This window comes from Gopherus flavomarginatus, chromosome 14, assembly GCF_025201925.1.
Source record: "Gopherus flavomarginatus isolate rGopFla2 chromosome 14, rGopFla2.mat.asm, whole genome shotgun sequence".
NCBI classification, from domain to species: domain Eukaryota; kingdom Metazoa; phylum Chordata; order Testudines; family Testudinidae; genus Gopherus; species Gopherus flavomarginatus.
In genome coordinates this window covers 39,360,709-39,385,484 of record NC_066630.1, presented here as the reverse complement: position 1 = coordinate 39,385,484, position 24,776 = coordinate 39,360,709, and the positions used below count along the sequence as shown (strand labels likewise).

The following is a 24,776-nucleotide window of genomic DNA, read 5'->3' as shown; positions in this document are numbered from 1 at the left end:
ATACACATTAGCCTCTGGAGGCCCAGGCCAAGCCAAGCCAAAGAAGGACCAACAGAGTCTCTGGGGTGTAGTTACAGTCTTGGGAGAATCCCCAGATAGGCAGGGTAATGTGCTGGGTTTTGTCACCTCACACCGCTGGTTCCTCATCTTTGTGATCAGGAAAAACGCAGGCCCAGGGTAGCAAGTGACACCTGTGTCTAAAAGCTCTTCTGTGCGGTAGAAATATGGGAGCGCGACATGACCGGTTTCACCAGGTGAGAACCAATGTTCACGTGGCCAGGCTTGAGCTATCAAAATTAGCATGGGGCGAGCCTGTCCGAGTCTGCTCAAATCAGCACCATATGGAGGGGGAGGGCACAGGTGCCAACTTCCCCTCTTTTCTGTGGGTGCCTGCCCCTCCCCTGCCCCCAACCCCTACCCCCCACTCTGCCCCTTCCATGAGGCCCCACCTCTTCCCCATTCCAATCCCTTCCCCAAATCTCCACCCTGGCCCTGCCTCCTCCCCTTCCCTCCCTGTTTGGCAGCTGCCGGTTGGGAAGCGCTGGGAGGTAGGCAGAGGAGTAGGGACAAGGCATGCTTGGGGGGGGGAGGGGGGGGCTGAGGGAGGGATGCTTGGCTGCCGGTGGGTGCAGAATACCCACAAATTTTAACCTGTAGGTGCTCCAGGAGTTGGTGCCTATGGGAAAGGGGGAGGGGGAAAGTATAGCGACATTTCCCCTTCCAGGGGAGTAGAAAGGTGTGTGACAAAGCACCCGGGCTGCAACCTGGTCTGGAACAGAACTGCTGATACTTCCTGATTGGCGGGTGGTGAACAGGTCTATTGTTGCCATTACCCACCTCCAGAAACTGGCCTCTGCGATGGTGAGTCCGAGGGACCGTTTGTGATCACTGCTGAGATGGTTCACTAGACATTTCTGAGAGCTGGGGGGGGGGGATGCTTTGAGCACTAGTCCATTATTGATGCAGAAAGTCCCCAGGTTCATTGGACAGGCACCTCTCTGCTTGTTTAACCAGATCATCGCAGCAGTGCTCTCCATGGACACTTGCACAGAGTGACCTTTGATGTGAGGCAGATACGCTTAACTGGCTGGGTGACTAGCTGGAAGCTCTTAAACTCTGATGTGGAGACAGAGCTCCTGAGCTGACCAGAGATCCTAAGCCTGAACGTCCTCCCTGGCCAACAGATGAAGTATCTGTGACTAGGGTCACTGAGGGGAGGGTTGAGGAAAAGGGAACCCGTTGTGTACACTGGCAAGATCCATCCACCAGTTCAGGGATGTACATGAGTCAGCACGTCCTGTGGATGCCAAGTGGGACAGCAGGCACACGTCAACCACCTCTGCAGGACTCTGCGGAGAAGTCTGGCACGCTGAGCCACGTACGTGCAAGCTGCCACATGACCTAGCAGTCTCAGGGAACCCCTCACTGTCATACAAGCATACGCTTTGCAGTCTTTGTATGAGACTGATACTGCCTGAAACCTGGCCTGAGGTACAGAGGGGCTCAGTGTGATCTGCTCAAGAGACACTCCTGTGAATTCAACTCCCTGTACAGGAGGAAGAGAGTTACCAACTGTGACACTGAGACCCATTGGCGCCTGCCAGGAAAGGGGTCACTGTCCTTTACAAGCAATGCCTGGCTCAGACCTGACAAACTCACACTGCCTCCAAGGTATTTATCCACGAAGGGCAGCTTGTGAGGTCTCTGCTGAAAGCTTGTAACTTACCAATCCTCAATCATTGCAAGATGTGTGCATGGGTTATATTTAAGGGATAATGTAACTAGATTGAAAATTAGGCCCTTATGGGTCTTGAGGAAAGCCCATTAAAGTGGGAAGTGATTGCCGCCGCCCCCCCCCCGCTGGCTAGCCAATTACATACTGTATAGTGCTCTTGTCCACCACTGCAGCAGCCCAAACGGTCAGTGGCAAACCATCAACGATAAACCATAAGTCCACTGAAGTGAGATGGGCTGCTATGGCAGCGAGGAGACGCCTTCCGCAGAAAGGCAAAGGACTGATTCAGTGTCTCACAGGGTGGAGAGAGACATGCTGCAGCATCCAGCCACCGAGAAAGAACCTGGGTGAGGGGCGATGCTGCAAGGAAGATGCTGTCCTAGCTCCTGGGGACTAGGACAGGAGAGAATCTACTTGATTGGTTAGGAAAGGTAACGAGTACTAAGTGTCAGCCCTAGTTTGTGTTCTATGGTTGTTTTATGTCATCATTTGTTTCCATCACTCACACTTGTTTCTATTCTCTCTCATAATTCTTTTTCATAGAAATTCAGGACAGGAAGGGACCTGGATAGGGCATCCAGTCCAGTCCCCTGCACTGAGGCAGGACTAAGTATTATCTAGGCATCCCTGGCAGGTGTTTGGCAAACCTGTTCTTAAAAACCTTCGACAACAGAGATTCTATAACCTTCCTAGGCTATCTGCTCCAGTGCTCAGCTACCTTCAGTTAGGAAGTATTTCCTAATGTCCAACCTAAATCTCCCTTACCGCAGTTTAAGTTCATTACTTTTTGTCCTGTCCTCAGTGGTTAAGGAGAACAATTTTTCACCCCTCTCTTTATAACAACCTTTTATGTACTTGAAGACTGTTATTATGTCCCTCTCTCTCAACCAGGCTTCTCTTCTCCAGACTAAACAAACCCACTTTTTTTCAGTCTTTCCTCACAGGTCATGTTTTCTAGACCATCATTTTTGTGGCTCTTCTCTGGACTTTCTCCAGTTTGTCCACATCTTTCCCAAGGTGTGGTGCCCAGATGTGGACACAATGTTCCACTTAAAGCCTTACCAGTGTAGAGTGGAAGAATTACTTTTTGTGTCTTGCTTAACAATACTCATAGAATCATGGAATATCAGGGTTGTCAGAGACTTTGGGAGGTATCTAGTCCAACTCCCTGCTCAAAGCAGGACCAATTCCCAATTAAATCATCCCAGCCAGGGCTTTGTCAAGTCAGGCCTTAAAAACCAATAACGAAGGAGATTCCACCACCTCCCTAGGGAACCCATCCCAGTGCTTCACCACCCTCCTAGTGAAATAGTGTTTCCTGATATCCAACCTAGACCTCACCCACTGCAACTTGAGACCATTGCTCCTTGTTCTGTCATCTGCCACCACTGAGAACAGCCAAGCTCCATCCTCTTTGGAACCCCACTTCAGGTAGTTGAAGGCTGCTATCAAATCCTCCCTCACTCTTCTCTTCTGCAGACCTAATAAGCCCAGTTCCCTCAGCCTCTCCTCGTAAATCATGTGCCCCAGCCCCCTAATAATTTTTGTTGCCCTCCGCTGGACTCTCTCCAATTTGTCCACATCCTTTCTATAGTAGGGGGGACCAAAACTGGACGCAATACTCCAGATGTGGCCTCACCAGTGCCAAATAGAGGGGAATGATCACTTCCCTCGATCTGCTGCTAGTGCTCCTACTAATACAGCCCAATATGCTGTTGGCCTTCTTGGCAACAAGGGCACACTGCTGACTCATATCCAGCTTCTTGTTTAGTATAATCCCCAGGTCCTTTTCTGCAGAACTGCTGCTTAGCCAGTCAGTCCCCAGCCTGTAGCGATGCAGGGGATTCTTCCTTCCTAAGTGCACGACTCATAGACTCATAGACTTTAGGGTCAGAAGGGACCAATATGATCATCTAGTCTGATCTCCTGCACAAAGCAGGCCACAGAATCCTACCCATCCACTTCTATAACAAACCCCTAACCTATGTCTGAGTTACTGAAGTCTTCAAATTGTGGTTTGAAGACCTCAAGCTGCAGAGAATCCACCAGCAAGTGACCCATGCCCCACGCTGCAGAGGAAGGCGAAAAACCTCCAGGGCCTCTGCCAATCTGCCCCGGAGGAAAATTCCTTTCCGACCCCAAATATGGCGATCAGCTAAACCCTGAGCATGCGGGCAAGACTCACCAGCCAGCACTTGTCCTTGTTGAACCTCATCTGATGTCTTTTGGCCCAATCCTCCAATTTGTCTAGGTCACTCTGGACCCTATCTCTACCCTCCAGCGTATCTGCTCCTCCTCCCAGCTTAGTGTCGTCTGTGAACTTGCCGGGGGTGCAATCTATCCCATCATCCAGATCATTAATAGATGTTGAACAAAACCAGCCCCAGGACTGACTCCTGGGGCACTCCTCTTGCTACTGGCTGCCAACTAGACAGCGAGTCGTTGATCACTACCCGTTGAGCCCGACGATCTAGCCAGCTTTCTATCCACCTTATAGTCCATTCATTCAGCCCATACTTCTTTAACTTGCTGGCAAGAATACTGTGGGAGACGGTATCAAAAGCTTTGCTAAAGTCAAGATATATCACATCTACCGCTTTCCCCATATCCACAGAGTCAGTTATCTCATCATAGAAGGCAATCAGGTAGGTTAGGCATGACTTGCCCTTGGTGAATCCATGTTGACTGTTCCTGGTCACCTTCCTCTCCTCCAAGTGCTTCAAAATGGATTCCTTGAGGACCTGATCCATGATTTTGCCAGGGACTGAAGTGAGGCTGACTGGTCAGTAGTTCCCTGGGTTCTCTTTCTTTCCTGCGGCACTATATTTGCCTTTTTCCAATCGTTCGGGACCTCCCCCGATCACCACGAATTTTCAAAAATAATGGCCAATGGCTCTGCAATCATGTCAGCCAACTCCCTCAGCACCCTTGGGTGCGTTAGATCTGGACCCATGGACTTGTGCATGTCCAGCTTTTCTAAATAGTCCTTGTCCTGTTCTTTCACTACTGAGGGCTGCTCACCTCCTCCCCATACTGTGTTGTCCGGTGCAGCAGTCTGGGAGCTGACCTTGACTGTGAAGACCGAGGCAAAAAAAGCATTGAGTACTTCAGCTTTTTCCACATCATGTGTCACTAGACTGCCTCCTCCCCTCAGTAAGGGTCCCACACTTTCCCATACCACCTTCTTGTTGCTAACATACCTGTAGAAACCCTTCTTGTTACCCTTCACATCCCTTGCTAACTGCAGCTCCAATTGTGCCTTGGCCTTCCTGATTACATCCCTGCATACAATATTTTTATATTTCTCCCTAGTCATCTGTCCAAATTTCCACTTCTTGTAAGCTTCCTTTTTGAGTTTAAGCTCACCGAAGCTTTCACTGTTAAGCCAAGCTGGTCGCCTGCCATATTTGCTATTTTTTCTGCACATTGGGATGGTTTGTTCCTGTGCCCTCAATAAGTCTTCTTTAAAATACAGCCAGCATTCCTGGACAACTTTCCCCCCCTCCTATTAGCCTCCCAGGGGATCCTGCCCATCAGTTCTCTGAAGGAGACAAAGTCTCAAGTCCAGGGTCCATACTTTGCTACTACTCTCCTTTCTTCCTTTTGTGAGGATCCTGAACTCAACCATCTCATGGTCACTGCTGCCCAGGTTGCCACCCACTTCTACTTCCCCTACCAATTCTTCCCGGTTTGTGAGCAGCAGGTCAAGAGGAGCATGGCCCCTAGTTGGTTGCTCTAGTGCTTGCACCAGGAAGTTGTCCCCAACATTCTCCAAAAACTTCCTGGATTGTCTGTGTGTTGCTGTATTGCTCTCCCAGCAAATGTCAGGGTGATTGAAGTCCCCCATTAGAACCAGGGCCTGTGATCTGGAAACTTCAGTTAGTTGCTGGAAGAAAGCCTCGTGTACCTCATCCCTCTGGTCTGGTGGTCTATAGCACATGCCCACCACAACATCACCCTTGTTGCTCTTGCCTCTAGACTTAATCCAAAGACTCTGAACAGGCTCTCTTACATATAGTGCAACTCCTCCGCCTTTCCTCCCGTACCTGTCCTTCCTGAACAGGTTATACCATCCATGACAGCGCTCCAGTCATGTGAGTTACCCCACCAAGTCTCTGTTATTCCAATCACATCATAGTCCTTGACTGTGCCAGGACTTCCAATTCTTCCTGCTTGTTTCCCAAGCTTCTTGCGTTCGTGTACATTCACCTGAGATAACTAGCCGATTGCCCTACTTTCTCAGTAGGAATCAGGAGGCTTCCCGTCTTGCACCTTCCTCTTTGTGTTTCCTAACAGTATCCCACTTCCCCACTCCTGCTAATATAGCCCAGAATGATGTTCGCATTTTCCCAGCAGTGTTACATTGTTGACTCCTATTCAGTTTGTGATCCACTATAATCTCCAGATCCCTTTCTCCAGTAATTTTCTATTTGGTATTTGTGCTAAATTCCATCATTTAAGAACAGGGTTAATGACCACAGCTGGGTTTTTCATGTTAATCTCCTGAGTATTTACACTAATCAAATAGCAAAGTTTACAATTACGTCCCTGAGACCAAGGGGAAGAACCCTGGTTATCGCACTGGCTGGGGGTGTAAAAACACCACATAAATAATCTATAAACTGTGGCCCATCCTGCAGCAGAACCGTTCCCATGTACTGATTTCACATCAGGAAACAGGTTCTGTCCATCACTCCAGGCTGTTACCTTGCCCAGTGCTGCCAGCAACCGGAAGTCAATAGTCTGCCGATGCCTCAGGATGCGGAGAATTCCATCCAGATACACTTGATCCTTACTGAAACAGCCTGGAAGAGAGCAAGGAGGAGAAGTGGGAACCCAGCCACCTACCAACATGCTGGCTGCCATGGACCTAATTTTCATCCCACCCTGGTGCAAATCAACAGCATTTCAACAGATGTCAGCTGGGGTGTGTTTGCACTTGGAGCGAGGGGTGCAGTGCCCAGCTCACACAGACAAGCCGTGCTGGCTCTCATCAGCTACAAGGATCATAGTGCAGCTGCAGTGGCACAGGCTGGCCCCCTCAGGTACAAACCCACCCAGGCCCCGAGTATGTACATGGGGCAGCTAGTGCTCCTGCGGCTACACTCCTGCTTGTAATGCGCTGGCTTGATGAGAACTACCGTGAGTACGTCTACACACACTCAGCACTGGAGCCCTAGCTCCAAGTGCAGACATCCCTTAGAGTTAGACTAGAAAAGAGCTGGTGTAAGTGAGGTCAGAAGCAAGTCCAGTGGGCTGGGGTCAGTACTAGGACCAGCCGTCTCCAATATATTTATTACTGACCTGGAAAAGGGGGTGAAGAGTGAGGAGATGAAATCTGCTTAGGAGAAAATTAAAGCTCTCACTGTAAACTAGAAGGGTTTCCTGAGCCTGCTTGCAGGTTAGGAGGCTCTGAGAGAAGCTGTATGATCTGGTTTCTTCAGACCAGTGGTTCTCAACTTGTGGTCCAGGGACCCCTAGTGGTTCACAGACTATGGCTAAGATCTCCAAAAGGGTCCGCACCTCCATTTGAAATTTTTAGGGGGTCTACAAATGAAAAAAGGTTGAAAACCACTGTTCTAGACTTTCCTTTATACTCCAGCTCAGCAGGTTTCTGTGGACAACACAAGCTTAAGCATGGTAAATGTCATTTTTCCCACCAACATTAGGAAAACAGCCCTCTGTTTATCTGTGTCCTCTATAGCATACACGTAAAAATACTGCTCAAGTCTCTGAATGTATGTTGCAAAATCTTCCTTTCTTGCCCCCGTTAAATTGGAAACTCTCCAGACTGCAGTAGGTAGCCATTTTATCTCTACTCTTCATCGTCCTCTTTATTTTTCTTTCCTAAAGAAGCTGTCCTAGCGTTCTCTGTTACGTTCACGGCGCGCGCGCGTGCGCACACACACACGCGCACACGCGCATAGAAGAAAACCAGACATACTCTTTCTGCAGGCTGCCATGTAGTGCTAGGTCATTTCTTAGACTATGTCTACACTTCAAGCTGGGGTGCAGCTTGAGGAGAGACAGGGTGCTAAAACCAGAGCGTAGCTGTGGCAGTGCAAGCTGCAGGACGGACCAGCCACCCCTAAGTATGTACCTGTCTGAAAGTCTGGCACATACTCAGCACGCCTAGCTCATGGCTACACTTGATTTTTAGTGCGCGAGCTGGGTGAGAGCTACCTCGAGCTGGGAATCACACCCCTAGCTGCACATGTAGAGGTACCCATAGGGTCCAGATCCCAAACCCAAAACAACCAAAAAAACCCCAGAGAGAGACGAAGCAGGCTGCTCCCTAAGAAAGAGAGAGGTCTAACTCACCCCATTTTGCTCTAGGCTGGCCTTCCACAGACTGACTGCTGCTATGCCCAGATCACACACTTCCCTACCGAGCCCCCTAGCCTGCAAGCAGGAGCAGGAAACCCATTATAATTTAAAGTGGTAGCGCTGGTAATGGTAACACAGTTTTCAATACCCCACAAGTGAAGCACTAGTAGAGGACTCTAATGTAGCAAATAAAGTCAGAACAAAATCCAAGGGCTGGAAGTTGAAACTAGATGAGGGTAATTAATTGGGGGGAGGGATAGCTCAGTGGTTTGAGCATTGGCCTGCTAAACCCAGGGTTGTGAGTTCAATCCTTGAGGGGGCTATTTAGGGATCTGGGGCAAAAATCTGTCTGGGGATTGGTCCTGCTTTGAGCAGGGGGTGGGACTAGATACCTCCTGAGGTCCTTCCCAACCCTGATATTCTGTGATTAACCGTTGAAAAAACTGACACAGAAGTGTGGAGCAGCCGCTCAAAAGTCAGTGAAACCAATGGGAGTCAAGCATCTAAGTCCCTCTGAGTGATGGGGCTGCCACAGGGATCCCTGGTGACATTCTCCAGCTGTGTATGCAGGAGGGATGGTCAGTGACCCCTCCTGGCCCGAAAAGCATCAGCAGCGGCAGCACTCTTTGTAATCTCGGGATTTCGACAACCCTCTACAAGAGTTCTGCGTGTTAAGTGTAAGTATCTGTCTGACAAACACACAGGCTGGTTCCCCCAGCTGTGAGGCATGGGAATTGTTACTATCACCCAAGTTCAGGGCTCCGGCTACTGCAGCGCTGCCTTGGACCCTGCGTAACGCTTCCTGGACAGACCCAGCTCTGCAAGAGCTACAGCAAAAAAGCAAGGCTGAGGTGTCAGAGGAGTTGTGCACAGAGACTCCGTATCCCACAGTCCATCTAGTCAGTTTCACAGTTACCCCTCTACAAGCAGCCAGTTTCTCTTCTGGCTCACGTGGGTCTCTCACAGCCAAATGACAAGGGCAGAACGGCTGGGCTAGGACCTGAGGCTACTTTTTAACTCATTTTTGCAGAGAACTTAAAGGGATAGTGTCACCTTCAAAGCTAGTCAGAGTGACACAAGAAAGGCAGAACTCTTCAGGGCAAACACCGCCCCCGCCAGGGTGGCCCCTTCCCCAGCCATGTGAACTCAGCTTAGAAAGGAGGGGCTGGCAGAGGCCACCACGGATGCCACAGCCAGAGCAGGGCCCAGCTGTGACACCACGGCCTTGTACAGTTCTCATGCTGGAGCCTGTGCTGATGGGTGTCTGCACCATCCCCCTCCTGCCACCTGCCCTCCATGCTCACCCTCCCTTTCCTGCCAATCCTCACCTAAAACAGCAAATCCCCAGCCCTGCACAGCCACAGCAAGAGACCCTCCATGCTCTGATGAGGAACAGAGACTCACCCCTGGGCAGTAGCAGAACTTGGAGCAGACCCCAGCCTCCCAGTCCAGTCACCAAGTCCCATTCCCACCCACGGCAGTGGAGCCATCTGCCCACCTGGCTGTGAGGTGTCAGTCTGGCCTCGTTTTGCCCGCACGCAGTACTCCCACCGGACGAGGGCGTCCTGCACATACTGCTCCAAGTGCTGGAAGAGCGCGCTGAAGGACATGTGAGTGGCCTGGTGGACAGTGTAGTAGAGCAGTGCTGCCCGCCACAGAAAGGGCTGCTTACGGAAGAGGACACTGTGCAGACTAGCCAGGCCTTCTTCTGTGGGGTTAGCAGGCTTCAGGCCGTACCGCTTACGGCCCTCCATGCTGTGCCAAGGCTGGCGGGCATTATTCACCCCACGGATGTAGTGAGTGCCTAGAGAAGACAAGAGAGAGAAATCAGTCACCTACAACCCGTGTCTCACGCACCCTGTGCAAAGCTCCTGGGTAATGCCGCTGGGAAATCAGGCGCATTGGGGGGAAATCGTTCCCCATGTTGATAAGGGACATGGCAAACTCCCCCTACCCCACAGCTGCTCTTTCAGCAGATAAAAGTCTAAGAAAAGCTGGTCTCTCTCACCAACAGAAGTTGGTCCAAGAGAAGGTATTACCTCCCCCCACCTTGTCTCTCTGACAAAACCTCTGCCATTTGATCTTCTCCCTCAGAGCTAAGGGGCACAGCAGTCACTAGCTGGTGGCAGGAGGGCTGGAACAATACTCAATTAATCCTTTGATATCTAAACTGTCCCCCAGGGCCAGATGGCTTCACTGATGAGATTAACAAACTTTTACAAAATCTAGGCTCCATGGTTCAATAACTAGAAATGAACAACCCTCACTCAGGCCTCTCTCTAGAGCAGTGCTTCTCAGCCAGGGATCTGGGGCCTCCTGGGGGGCAGTGAGCAGGTTTCAGGGGCTCCGCCAAGCAGGGCCAGTGTTAGATGTACTGGGGCCCAGGGCAGAAAGCTGAAGAACCATTGTGCAGGGCTGAAGCCTGGTGCCCTGAGCCCTGCCACCTGGGGCTGAAGCTGAAGCCTGAGCAACGTAGCTCAGCAGGGCCCCCTGTGGTTTGGGGCACCGGCAATTACCCTGCATACTCCCCTCTAATGCTGGCTCTGGCTTTTATATGGCATTGGTGAGCCATGGAGTTTTTATAGCATGTTGGGGGAGGCCTCAGACAGAAAAAGGTTGAGAACCCCTGCTCTAGAGCCCCCACCACCACTTGCATTTGGGATGCCAAGGTGGCACTGGCACCCCTTCCAATGTGTGTCTTCTCCTTGCTTGTCAGGTTTCTCCTTGCCATCTCCCATCCTAGCCCTGAGAAAGCACCTCCTGGGAGGGGACACCTTTGTCTGGACCCTTCTGGCTGAGAGCTCTGAATGGTCTTTCAGCGGGCACCGAATGAGGCAGGGTCCTATGGAAAAAGTAGCATGTGATCCTGTATCCTAATGCATATGCACAAGGAGACCAAAGGGAGGTTGGAAGGGGAACCCTAATTCTAGTGCTTCTGAAGGCTTGATTTTGCAACCCTGGTTTAACGAATCATAGAATATCAGGGTTGGAAGGGACTTCAGGAGATCATCTAGTCCAGCCCCATGCTCAAAGCAAGACCAATCCCCAGACAGACTTTTACCCCAGATCCCTAAATGGACCCCTCAAGGATTGAACTCACAACCCTGGGTTTAGCAGGCCAATGCTCCAATCACCGAGCCATCCCTCTCCTTGGGTGTAACTGTGTGTGACTATAGTGGTAGTGCTCCTACACTGCGCTACACCACCCTAGCACCATCCTGCCCTGTCCTAACACTACACTAACACCTTTTCAACTAATTCCAGCACTGGCGTTAACCCTCCCTCACAGCAATGGGCATGGCCGAGGGTGCTTCAGCTCTTCCGGCCATCAGTGCCACGTGTTCAGTGCCACCTGGGGGGGCTCCTGCTCCCCAACAGACATGGCTTCGAAGAGGGCTCTGTGCTTGCCGCCAAGGGGCAACTCAAAGCTACTGACGATAAGAGGGAGGGAGGAGAAGAGCCAGAGGTGGTGAGGGGCTGCAGAGCCTGACCAGATCCAGTGCCAGGTCCCCTTTGAGCTGGCTCTGAACAATTGTGGGTTGAGGACTCGGCACTGCATGGAGAATTTTTCACGGTGGACATTTTTTTCATTGCAAAATGGCTCTTTCTTCTTCAAAGGCCCCTGTGATACACGGAGGCCTTTGAAGAAGAGCGAGACACTTTGCAATGAAAAAAATGTCCACTGTGAAAAATTCTGAGCAGTTTTTCTTGGCGTCCTACCCTGGCCTGCTGCCCTAAACAACCCCCTCTGTGCCTCCCTCCATAGGCATTCTCCATGAAGTGCCGAGTCCTCAACCCACAATTGTGCAGAGCCAGCTCCAAGGGGTCCTGGCACTGGATCCGGTCAGGCTCTGCAGCCCCTCACCACCTCTGGCTCTTCTCCTCCCTCCTCCCTCCCTCTTATCGTCAGTAGCATCCCAAATGCAAGTGGTGGTGGGGGCTCTAGAGCAGGGGTTCTCAACCTTTTTCTGTCTGAGGCCTCCCTCAACATCCTAATGTTGAGGTGCTCCCAGTTCAGGGTATTATTTCCAGTGTGGTTACCCCAGAGACCTATAGGGAAGGACGGCTGCCTCTCGGCTCTGTGACGTGATAGGCTCCAGCCTCCTTCTGCCCACCTCACCCCACAAAGGCCATGCAATATGCTGCTCCATTTTATTCCCTTTCAACAGCAGGAGTGTTAGTTCCAGGCGAGTCCCTGCATGGCCCATGCCTCCAGCCCGGCTCTGACCTATTTCGTGGCGCAGCATGCCCTCCAGCCAGTATTGCCGGGCTCCAGACAGGTTGATCGCCAGGGTGGGCCGGCTGTTCTCCACCATCATCACAGCTTGGGACAGGAGGTCCTCGGTCAGATGAACGACCACCTGGGGGCAGATGGAGAATAAGGGTCAGGATGATGGCATGGTCACAACTGGCAGCCCCATGCACACCTAGGTGATACTGTGCACTCCCAGGAGGACTATCAAAGTTTAGGTGGGCCATTATAAGACAAAAGCTTTGTTAACTGCCCAGTCCACTCATGGAGCCTCGTCCATTGGCTTTGAATGCTGGGAGCAGGAAACAGAAATAGTTGATGGGGAGATTTTTCATCTCTTTGCTGTTTGAACTCTCACAGGGCAAGAGAAGCCAAACTGAAGCCAGAGGTCCCCAGGGGCTCCCTCCTGGGTCTGCCCTGAAAGACACTTGGAATTGACAGATCACTACAATTCTGTCACTCTCAGAATCTAGATGATAACTCATTTCTTTGTGTTATTTTGCTTGCTTTAACCTGTAAGTAACTCATTTCTTTTTCCTAGTTAATAAACCTTTAGATAGTTTATTACAGGATTGGGACAGGCCTTGTCTTTGGTGTAAGATCTAGGTAGCAATTTATCTGGGCTAAGGGACTGGTCTCTTGGGACTGGAAGCAGCCTGAATATGGTGTAATTTTGGGTGTAAGTGACCATTTATCACTAAGTTCAGTTTGTCTGGGTGGCAAAATAGACTGGAGAGTCTCTCGGAACTGTCTGTGCCCCCATGGGAATACTGGTATGGTGATCCAGGAGTTCATGTTTGGTACGAGGTTGGTGAAATCTAATTATAAAACATAGCACCAGTTTGAGGGGTCTGCCCTGTTTTTGACAGTCTGCCCTGAGGTAGGCACTCACAGTTGTGAGCCACTCCAGGCAGCGTGACAACTTCTTCTTGGAGCAGTTACTCCTGGAGCCCACAAGGGGGAAGGGGGGAGTTCTTGATTTAGTCCTGAGTGGCACAGGATCTGGTCCAAGAGGTGAACATAGCTGGAACTGCTCAGTAATAGCAACCACAGTGTAATTAAATGTAACAGTCTTGTAGGGAGGAAATACCAAAGAAACCCACCACAGTAGCACTGAACTTCAAAAAGGGGGACTACGCAAAACCAAAGAATCTAGTTAAATGGAAATTAAAAGGAACAGTCACAAGAGTGAAATCCTTGCAAGCTGCATGGAAACCTTTTAAAAACACATAAGAGAAGCTCAAACCACACCTCTACCCCGATATAACACGACCCGATACAACACGAATTTGGCTATAACGCGGTAAAGCAGCGCTTCGGGGGGGCAGGGCTGTGCGTTCCAGCGGATCAAAACAAGTTCGATATAACACGGTTTCACCTATAACGCGGTGTGATTTTTTGGCTCCCGAGGACAGCATTCTATCGGGGTAGAGGTGTATATGTATAGCCCAAATAAAAACAAAACAGGAACAGGACCAAAAAATCTTCACCACTAGACAACGGAGTAAAAGAGGAGATTACAGACAAAAAGACATCCTTTCAAAATTGGAAGTCAAATCTTACTGAGGAAAACAGAAAGGAACATAAACTCTGGAAAGTTAAGTGTAGGTATAACTAGGCAGGCCAAAAATAGAATTTGAAGAGCAACTAGCAAAAGACACAAAAACTAACAAATTTTTAAAGTATACCAGAAGCAGAAAGCCTGCCAGACAATCCATGGGGACACTGGATGACTGAGGTGCTAAAGGAGCACTCAAAGAAGACAAGGCCCTTGCAGAGAAGCTAAATGAATTCTTTATATCACTCTTCACAGCAGAGGCTGTGAGAAAGATTCCCATAACTGAGCCAATCTTTTTAGGTGACAAATCTGAGGAACTGTCCCAGATTGAAGCATCAATAGAGGAGGTTTGAGGAGAAATTAAACAGTAATAAATCACCAGGACCAGATTAAACTAGCTAGAGACATAAAGAGTAACAGGAAAACATTCTACAAATACATTAGAAGCAAGAGGAAGATCAAGGACAGGGTAGGCCCATTACTCAATGAGAGGGGAAAGACAATAAGAGAAAACGTGGAAATGGCAGAAGAGCTAAATGACTTGTTTGTTTCAGTTTTTGCCAAAAAGGTTAGTAGCGATTGGACATCTAACATAGTGAATGCCAGTGAAAGTAAGGTAGGATCTGAGGCTAAATTAGGGAAAGAGCAAGTTAAAAAAATTACTTAGACAAGTTAGATGTCTTCAAATCGGTAGGGCCTGATGAAATACATCCTTGAATACTCAAGGAGCTGACTGAGGAGATATCTGAGCCAGCCACAGATTATCTTCAAAAACTCACGGAAGGCAGGCAAGATTCCAGGAGACTGGAAGAGGGCAAATATAGTGTCAATCTATAAAAAGAGGAATAAGGACAACCCAGGGAATTACAGACCAGTCAGCTTCACTTCAGTCCGGAATGATAATGGAGCAGATAATCAAGCAATCAATTTACAAATACCTAGAAGACAATAAGGTGATAAGTAAGTCAGCATGGATTTGTCAGGAACAAATCACATCAAACCAAACTCATAGCTTTCTTTGACAGGCTGACAAGCTTTATGGATGCGGGGGGTGGGGGGTGAAGAGCAGTGGAACTGGCCACCAGTTCTTACTCAAGCTTTGCCAGTGGGGCTTGAATTCACAGTGGAAGTCTGAGAGCTGGCATGGATTCTGGTATCACTGCATGGAAACCCCGCACTATCGTCCCTCTGCTGAATTCTCTTTTTGAGCTGCTTCTAGCTTACATCATTCTTCACTGACAACAGTCAAATCACCTGCTAGGATTCTCTCTTTTAAGACCAAGTCTTTTGGTCTTCATTTTGCGGTGAGGAAGAGAGCTGTACCCTGGGGGACTGCAGTCTAGGTCCAAGTGCCCTGGACTTGGCTGCGTTACCTCAGGCAGCTTCCTTCCTCTCTTTTTTGTCCTCAGTTTTCCACTCTGCAAATGGAGGGTGATGACAAATCTATAAAGTACTCTGGGAGTTGGTAATGAAGTTTGCTATGTGCCATAAGCAGAAAGCGTCATTCAGTTTTTGCAGCAACAGAAACAGAATCTCCACAAAGGAGATTCTCAGAATGGGATTTGGGTCTTTCTAATCTTTAATGGCAGAAGTGCTTTTGTAGTTTTCAGGCGGTTTGTAGCAGGTGCAACAGTGATAAGATGTTAGCTTCAGAACACATTTCTGTAATTCCGAAGCTGCTAAAACCGGCCGTCCCATTTTGGAGTCAAGAATTGTGACCAGTGATTCTGTGTCTGTGATTAAAGTAGAATTTCTCTCCTACAGAAACTCCTGGAATTTCCTCACTCCAAACAGAACGCCGTGCTACAGCTGAGCACATTTTTTTGTCACTTGACTTGAGGTTCTGAAAGTGACTGGCTGGCCTTTTGGTCCCACCTGGACATCTAACTCTACTAGCACCTTTAAAAAAATGAGGCTATTGGTCTGCATCAAATGTCTTGTGACATTCTTCACTCTTATCCGTTCTGAACAACCACAGCGCCGGGTTTTAGTTTGTGGGATTTTTACTGTAGACAGGACAGAAGTAGTTTTCCAGTTAAGGAAGTAACCAGAGCTCACTAGGATCTCAGCAGTGACTTGTGACATTCTTAGTAACTATTTTCTCTGGTAGAGGCCTTAGGGGCTAAGCTCTATGACCCACTAGTGAAAAAAACCCTTCTGTCCCAGAAATAGAGACCCTTCAAACCACGGCGGCACAGGACTAGGTCTCTCAAATTAGCTGCCTCATTTACATCTCTAATAAGTATTTCATCCAGGCAGCCAGTAGAACTCTGTCACACTGGGTCCTTTCTGTGCGAAAACACAGCCAGAATGTTGGCTGCCTCATACGGCAGCCTGGTATAATGGCCAATCCATGATGAGAATGAATTACACGATTGTTAGATTCTTGTTTGTGCGCCATCTGCTGGTGAACTTGAAACAACCAGGTGGCCCATTCCTGCTCTCTCTGATAGGAGCAGCAGCATTGGCTCACCTGGCTTGGGGAACTTTTGTTCTAAGTCCAGCCAGAAGTTCCCAATTACCTTACAGTCCCCACAGCCAGAGACATGGCTAGCCTATACTGAAACGCTCTCTGGTGCCGCCCACTCCAAATATTCATAGCTGATTGGCAGGGCCGGCTCCAGGCACCAGCTCAGCAAGAAGGTGCTTGGGGCGGCCAAAGGGAGGGGCAGCACGTCCCTCAGTCCCTCTGGGAGGGAAGGACCTGCCGCCAAATTGCCACTGGAGAAGAACGCGGCATGGTGGAGTTGCCACCGATCGCAGCTTTTTTTTTTCCCCCTGCCGCTTTGGGTGGCAAAAACCCTGGAGCTGGCTCTGCTGACCGGGCACTTTGGCTCCCCAGCTCCTGGGTCAGAACTTACACAGGTTAACTTTGGCCCAGTGGTCTCAGCCTCATCAAAAGGCCACCATGGGGTAAACAGAGTGGCAGATCTAAGACGAACTTTCAATAGCGTTGTTGGGTCTAAACTTTTGGTGAACTTTGGGGAGCCAAAACACACCCAGACTGACTGTCTCTGCATAATCCTTCCTGAACCCTTTTAAACAAAGCACTGACCTGCAAACTACTCATGACACCCCCTTTCCCTAGTAGCCATTAGCCTTTATCTCTATGCATTTACTTGTTAACTTGCTTTTCCTGTAAAATCTTAATTAATTATGCATGACCATTATCTTTTGTTAATCACTTTGTTTACTTCTGTGTATAAATATTGATGCTCACCCCTAATAAAGGGGCCACACTTAATCTAAAGCTTTTTAAAGCTAAAAATAGTGTGAGCCCGTTGATCAACGCATTGGTGTCTGGTCTCTGACAGAATTGTGTGCCCCATACCAACTCCGCACGAACTCGGGTGCTGGAGAGGTGAGTGAGAACTTGCTTTATTACCTAACAATTTGGGGGCTCGTCCGGGATTCCTTCTGGTGCGGTACCTCTGTCCAGTGGTCAGACCACTCATATATGAATTGGCAAGGCGCCACAGGAGATTTCTCCCAGCCAATTCAATATTGAGGGGTCGTGTATTGGACAGCAGGGTAAACGCCAGTTGGAGGGCTCCTGTCAGACACCATGGGTCAAGGAACTAGCGTGCCTCTTGAGAGTCCGTTGGGGATTGTAAATAAGTTATGGAACGAAGGGAAACTCCCAGTACAGACAGGAATGTCTAGAAAGAAGTTGTACACACTATGTGTAAGGAATTGGACTGGGTATACCGCGGTATTGGCCGACCCGGAGATGAGGTGGCCTTCGTATGGCTCTTTCGAACAGGCTGCCTTAAGAGGAGTAAAGAGCCAGATCGAAAAAGACCATCCGGGACAGTTATGTTACTGGTTTTGTTGGGACACAGCAGCAGAGCTGTGGAAATCTTTAAAAATTATGGCAGTCAGGTACTCTCCCGAGAGTGAACCCCCTCCAGGTTATTTCGATGAAGGGTGTAGACCACGGCGTGTTTTGACTCGTCAGCTGGTCCCCTCTGCACCTTCCCCTATTCCTCCGCAGGGGGACTCTCTCCATGTAGCAGAGGGGAATCTGCAGAATCCCAGATTGGAATTTCTGCAGAAGGATGAGGAGGAAATGGAGGGGCAAACCTCGGGAGGAGTAGTTACTAGGCTAATGTCCAAACAGATACAGCAGGGTGCATGCCCCCCCCCCCCCCGAGGATAGCCCAGAGGATGTCCCCGTCAAATCTCTTGCGAGTAATAAAAGTATAGTTAGAGAGATGCCTTTACAGGTGCACCACCAGCTCAGCCCATTCCCCAGGCCTGGATCAACTACGGGAAACAGCAGCAGCCGCAGCAAACTCAGCCTCCTCAATGACGGTACCCCGGGGGCGAAGACAAACAATGTGATGGTCTTATTTCCTTAATGTCTTTAGCCGGCTCCTTTCTCACTTTCTCCCCTCCCAGCAAAGAGCCTCGTTTAACCCTTTCAGTCCAGGGACTGCCTGTCTCTTTCCTCATTGATACTGGGGCTACTTTCTCTCTTTTAAATCATGCCCCCTCTCCCTGGCTATCCTCTGAGGTTAAAACTGCGACTGGGGTGGAGGGCAACCCACAGTCTCTGGGACTCACTTTGCCTTTAAATGTTATTTATGCTGATAAATGTTTTCCTCACCGTTTTCTTTTTTCCCCAGCTTGTCCGATCCCTCTGATGGGCCGGGATTTACTCTGTAAGCTTAAGGCTACTTTAACCTGCACTCCTGAAGGGGTAGGATTATTGATGACAGTGTTAGAAGATTCGGCCCCTACTCAGGGTAATTGGGAAACACCCCCCTCTCTCTCCCCTGACCTCACTGACTTGCCTTCAACCCTCTGGGGAATTTCTGACACTGATGTTGGCCTGCTCCTTTCGGCAGAGCCCGTAAGGATTCAGGTGAAGCCTTCCTTAACCCCCCCGTCAGTCCCTCAATACCCCCTGTCGCTGGAAGCCCGGGAGGGCATCCGCCCCATTATCGAGGGATTCATTGCACAAAAGCTAGTCCGCCCTCAGCGCACTCCCTGTAACACCCCTATACTGCCTGTCAAAAAGCCTCCTAAAAAGGACGGAGACCCTGTTCGTTGGCGCTTTGTACAGGATCTACGAGTTGTTAATCAGTATGTGGTCCCTCTTCATGCAGTAGTTCCTGACCCAGCTACTATCATCAGCCAAATCCCCTGGGATGCTGAGTGGTTCACTGTTATTGACTTAAAATCAGCTTTTTTCAGCATTCCTGTGCACCCAGACTCTCAGTATCTCTTTGGTTTCACCTGGGAGGGACAAAGTTATGTCTGGCAACGACTTCCTCAAGGCTACAGAGACAGCCCCACGATTTTCAGCCAGTGCCTCCGCCACGACTTGGAAGGTTTCACCAGTCCGCAGGGATCCACATTGGTCCTATACGTAGATAACATCCTATTAGGTAATCGCGAAGAAGCTGCCCTCCGCATCGATGGTAAGGCACTTTTATTATACCTACACACCAGAGGCCACAAGGTAGACCCTAAAAAGATTCAGTGGGTCTCACAAAAGGTCCGATATCTGGGCTTCCTGTTAACCCCAGAGGGAAGACAGATGGACCCAGCCCGCATAAAGACTATTCAAAACTGCCCTCTACCGAACACCAAAAAACAACTTCAAGGTTTCTTAGGATTAATTGGCTTCTGTCGCCCCTGGTTGCCGTCCTGCGGGGAGTTAAGCAAACCGCTCCACCGACTCACTGCTAACCTTGCTCCTGACCCTTTGCAGTGGTCCCCGGACACTATTCAAGCCTTTCAGTTACTCAAGGACAGTGTGGCCTCCTCCATGTCTCTCCGCCCCCCCAATTACAGCAAACCCTTTCACCTTTTTGTCCACGAGAGGGGCGGAATTGCTAGTGGTGTCCTTACCCAGCTGAGCGGGCCCCACCATTTCCCGCTTGCTTTTTACTCTCAGCAAATCGACCCTGTCGCTCAGGGAACCCCATCCTGCACCCGGACTCTGGCAGCAGCTGCCCTGCTAATCACAAAGGCAAAGAGCCTAACCCTGGGTCATTTTACCACGGTTTGGACCTCTCATGCCTTGTCAGCCCTTCTGCGTAGGGGCACAACCCAAGTCTTTTCGGCCCATCGTCAGCAACAGCTAGAGGCCGAACTCTTAGAAGACACTAACCTAATTTTTGAAAGGTGTGGACCCCTTAATCCAGCTACCTTGCTTCCTGACCTGCCAGTCCTCCAGGATCAGCACAACTGTGTGGAAGTAGTTTACAGCATCTTACAGATAAGAGACAACCTGTTTAACGTGCCACTGGACAACCCCGATTGCATCCTCTTCTCGGACGGAAGCTCCTTCTATGTTAATGGCAAGCGTTTCACTGGTTATGCTGTCACCTCTGAATGGGACATTCAAGAGGCCGCCTCACTGCCAGGCAACTGGGGAGCCCAAGCCGCTGAACTCTATGCCCTGGCCCGAGCTTGCCAGTTGGCCGCTGGTAAGACCGTTACCATTTTTACTGATAGCAAATATGCTTTTGGAGTTGTGCATTGTCATATCCACCTCTGGAAGTTTCGAGGTTTCCAGACAGCTGCCAGTAAACCCATTCAGCACCTCCCCCTCATCCACAAGCTTTTGGACGCCCTCCAAAAACCCTCTGTCCTGGCTGTAGTTCACTGCCGGGCCCATACTAAAGATAGTAGCCCCGTTACCCGTGGGAATGCCCTGGCTGACGCCTCCGCTAAGAAGGCTGCCACCTTACCTTTAGCCATGCCCACATTGGCTATTGCAGCCTCCTCCTTTACTCCACCGCACCCCGTACCAGTACCCGCTACTAAACTACAATCGTGGGAGAGCCTCGGGGCCACTCTGGTCAAAGGGACCTGGCTTATGCCAGATGGCCGAGCCTGCCTCCCTCGCTCCACATACCCCGTGGCAGTTCGCTGGCACCATGAGAAAGGGGGTCACTACGGCACGCACGCCCTCGTGGACACCATCGCTCGCTTTTGGTATGCTCCAGGCATTCAACCCTATTGCCTATCAATAGTGAAAGCATGCAGCACATGTCAGCGTAATGGACCTGCTCCACCTCTTAACAAAATTAAGGGTGGAAGACCTCCGCCTGCTGCTCCATTTCAACATCTTCAAATTGACTTTGCAAATATGCCAAAGGCTTTTAAAAAAAAACACCTCCTTGTTTTGGTTTGCCCTCTGACTTCCTGGGTCGAAGCTTTTCCTACTGCTAATTGTACTGCTGCCACAGTGGCAAAAATTCTCCTTAGAAACATTGTACCCCGTTTTGGCATCCCTCTTGTGCTCGACTCAGATCGCGGACCTCACTTTACTGGTCATGTCCTTGGCCGTTTAAAACAAGGACTGGGCATTTCACACTCCTTTCATACACCCTACCACCCCCAGTCTAGCAAAAAAGTTAAGCGTATAAATAGGAAACTTAAGTTTACATTGGCTAAATACTGTCAGGAAACAGGATTAAAGTGGCCTCAGGTACTTCCCTTGGTCCTGTTTCACCTTTGTACTCGCCCAACCCGCGCATTAAAATTATCCCCCTTTGAACTGCTCTATAAACACCCCCCTTTCAAAGGCGGGGCGCTACCACGTGCTGATGTTTCACTATTGGGAGGGGATCATATGACCGCGTGTCAGTTTCTCTCCCTACAGGCTCGCCTCCGTACCCTTTGGAAAGCCTCACAGTTTTCCCAGACCGTGCCGCTGGAGGAACAGATCCACCCGTTCCAACCAGGGAACTTCGTCTGGGCCAAAAAGTTCGTTCGTGACGACACCCTCCAGCCAAGGTTTACTGGACCCCACCAGGTTCTTTTAACAACCCAGACTGCAGTGTTCCTGGAAGGACGCAAATCTTGGATCCACCACTCCCACGTCAAGCCAGCCGTAGTGGACCACAGTGACGGACCAGCAGCTCTTGTCACCACTGAGGACACTGCCTTCGACCAGTGGACCAGCTTACCTCTCTCAAACATTAAACTTAAATTGACTCGAAAAAAATGAGAGGACCCTTTATTCTGACAACTGTATGGTTTTTTTTTTTATGCTTTTTTAGTTTATTTTCTGCTTATGAAGAATGCTGTGTTTTTGTAAATGACACCTACTCTGACACTTTTCAACGTACCAAACACCTAAGGGAAATGGCTAAAAACTATTCCTCTGGCCAGCCACCTTATAATTGGTGGAAAGCCTTATGGAATTGGCTGCCCGGATTTGGGTGGGTTAAAAAAACTCTTGGTGGGTGTTGTTGGGGCCATAGTAGTCCTTATAATACTGTGTTGCTGTATTCAGTGTATCCCCTCCCTCATAAACTCATGTAAGTCAGTTTATTCTTTTCCCACTTCAGCTAAAAGCCTTACTCTCTTCGAATTGGCCCAGGCTGAAATTGCCAAGCGGCCCTTGAGATCTTAAAATAGGGTGTAGCTTTTTGATTAATAGTTATCTCAAAGCTACAAATGGAGGAATGTTGGGTCTAAACTTTTGGTGAACTTTGGGGAGCCAAAACACACCCAGACTGACTGTCTCTGCATAATCCTTCCTGAACCCTTTTAAACAAAGCACTGACCTGCAAACTACTCATGACACCCCCTTTCCCTAGTAGCCATTAGCCTTTATCTCTATGCATTTACTTGTTAACTTGCTTTTCCTGTAAAATCTTAATTAATTATGCATGACCATTATCTTTTGTTAATCACTTTGTTTACTTCTGTGTATAAATATTGATGCTCACCCCTAATAAAGGGGCCACACTTAATCTAAAGCTTTTTAAAGCTAAAAATAGTGTGAGCCCGTTGATCAACGCATTGGTGTCTGGTCTCTGACAGAATTGTGTGCCCCATACCAACTCCGCACGAACTCGGGTGCTGGAGAGGTGAGTGAGAACTTGCTTTATTACCTAACAGCGTATTTGCCTTTGCCTGATTTAAGCATAAGCCGCAATGATGGACCAGTTACAATGAACATAGTAATACTGTTCACCTTATTATTCCTCCTTTATCTTAATTTCCCCACACACCTCCCACCTGTCTTTTTTTTTTTTTTTAACAGTCTCCAGGCATGTGGAAATGACTTTTTGAGGCCTAACCCATGAACACGTGAGGTTGCTCCCTGTCACAATGAACTATGCAGAGTGAGGGGGCAATATGGGAAGTGGCCCAAGTAGAGGATTTGGGTCTGTCCTCCCCAAGCAGCCATGTATGTACCAGTGCACGGCCCAACCTCACACAAGCAAAGAACTCCTCCTCCTCCAGTGCCCTCTGGCACTTGTGCCAGTGGCTACAGCTAGAGGAAGGAAGTCCTCTGCTCATTCAGGTTCTGCTTCTGCTTTAATATTTCTTATTCACTGTGCGTCATGGTCCCAAAGCTACAGATTCCCCTGCAGTAACACATCCCAGGCAGGGACTGCCGCCTTGAGACCCACTTTTATCCGTACTGTCTTCCATCTCTCGTGGTCTCCTGTTTAGGAGCAATGAGGGCTGAGATGTGCAGGCTGATTTCCCTTTGGCCTTGCCTGTGATGAGGCACCCACATGGCAGAACTTACTCTTGGGGACTTAGGGAGGAACATACCCTCATGGTACATTTATAAAGATTGGTTTGGGGACCGAAGATTTGTGGGTGATGCTCTGGGCTCTTGCTAATGTTTGTCTCTCCTATGCTCTTCTTTCTGGGGACTGCAATGGAGGGGCTGCTCTCTGAAGCCTGCAGGCACATGGTATTTTAACACCTTCATAAAGGGCAAAGCAGTTTCTTGGGGAAAACGAGACTACCAAGTGTGACCCTAAGAGCCCCTCACTGCCAACTAGCAAAGGGTTCACTGTTCTGTAACAGTAACTCCTGACAGGCTGTGACCATGCTGCCTGTGGGAGCCAGCTGAGGTCACTCAATTAGGGTAAACTGCAAACAAAACGGGGCAGACAAACCCCAAACGCTGGTGGATATTCCAATACTTAAATTTACCAAGCCAGCACAGAACAGCTTCTACAGTACCTCACTGGTTACTCAGAAGTTCAAACTACGCAGTTCCCTTAAAGTGCCCAGCCTCAGGCCTCCATCCAGACACATGTCAGATATGATGATGATTCCTGAAAATCTTATCTCATCATATAAAAGAAAAGGTTCTTCCAATCCCAAAGGGTCAGCCACATACCCAGATCCAATTATAACTTAGATCTTACCCAAAACACACCCCTAATGCCAATTCTTATTAACTAAGCCAAAATTTATTTAAAAGGAAAAGAGAGAGAGAGTTGGTTAAAAGATCAATATACATACAGATTTGAATTCAATTCTTGAGGTTCAGATACATAGTAGAGATGAGTATGTAGTTGCCAAAAGTTCTTTTAGAAATAGTCCATAGGGTACATCTAATGTTCCTATTCAGGGTGACTCCAGTCAATGACTGGGGATCTCAATCCTTGTGGCTTAAGGTTTCCCCCTCTTGAAACCCAAAGCAGATCTGAGATGAAGCAGGATCGTGTCCCAGGGTTTTAATACATTTTCTGCAGCCTTTTGGCCTGAGAAAACAATAGGCTTAATTTCCCTTCTCCTAAACATTATGGCAATTAGCACAGGACAATTTATCCATTAAACAGTTCAGATACAGGTTACCACAACCTTCAAAGAGACATATAGACAATAATACTGTTTCACTTAAGTATCTTTCTAAATGTCAATATTCCCTTTTTATCTTTGAATCAAAGCTATAGCAATAGACAAGATTTGTTTGCTTATATCACAAGACCTGAGCAAACTTCTAACTCTAACAATGCAGACTTGCATTTCAAAGCTCTATTCATTTACGTATCTTCCTAACCAGTTTCTAAAGTTCGGCCATGGGTCAGGTCACTCTGTGAGATAACTAACTCTTTCTGGCCCTGTCACCTTTCAATGAGATATTATATTAACCTCATAACATCACACAGGCCTCACAACCTCAC

At 48.9% G+C, this 24,776-nt stretch overlaps 1 protein-coding gene across 4 annotated transcripts in view; it reads right to left on the bottom strand.

Moving 5' to 3' along the window:
* The window catches only part of MATCAP1 (microtubule associated tyrosine carboxypeptidase 1), a 54,479-nt gene that overhangs the window by 1,821 nt on the left and 27,882 nt on the right, over positions 1-24,776 (bottom strand). For all 4 annotated transcript variants that reach the window (XM_050923172.1, XM_050923173.1, XM_050923174.1 and 1 more), the window contains 3 exons: positions 12,291-12,423; positions 9,561-9,866; positions 6,443-6,540 (listed from right to left, as the gene is read on the bottom strand). In XM_050923172.1, coding sequence (XP_050779129.1) covers positions 6,443-6,540; positions 9,561-9,866; positions 12,291-12,423 — 537 coding nt within the window. The remainder of the gene's footprint in view (positions 1-6,442; positions 6,541-9,560; positions 9,867-12,290; positions 12,424-24,776) is intronic.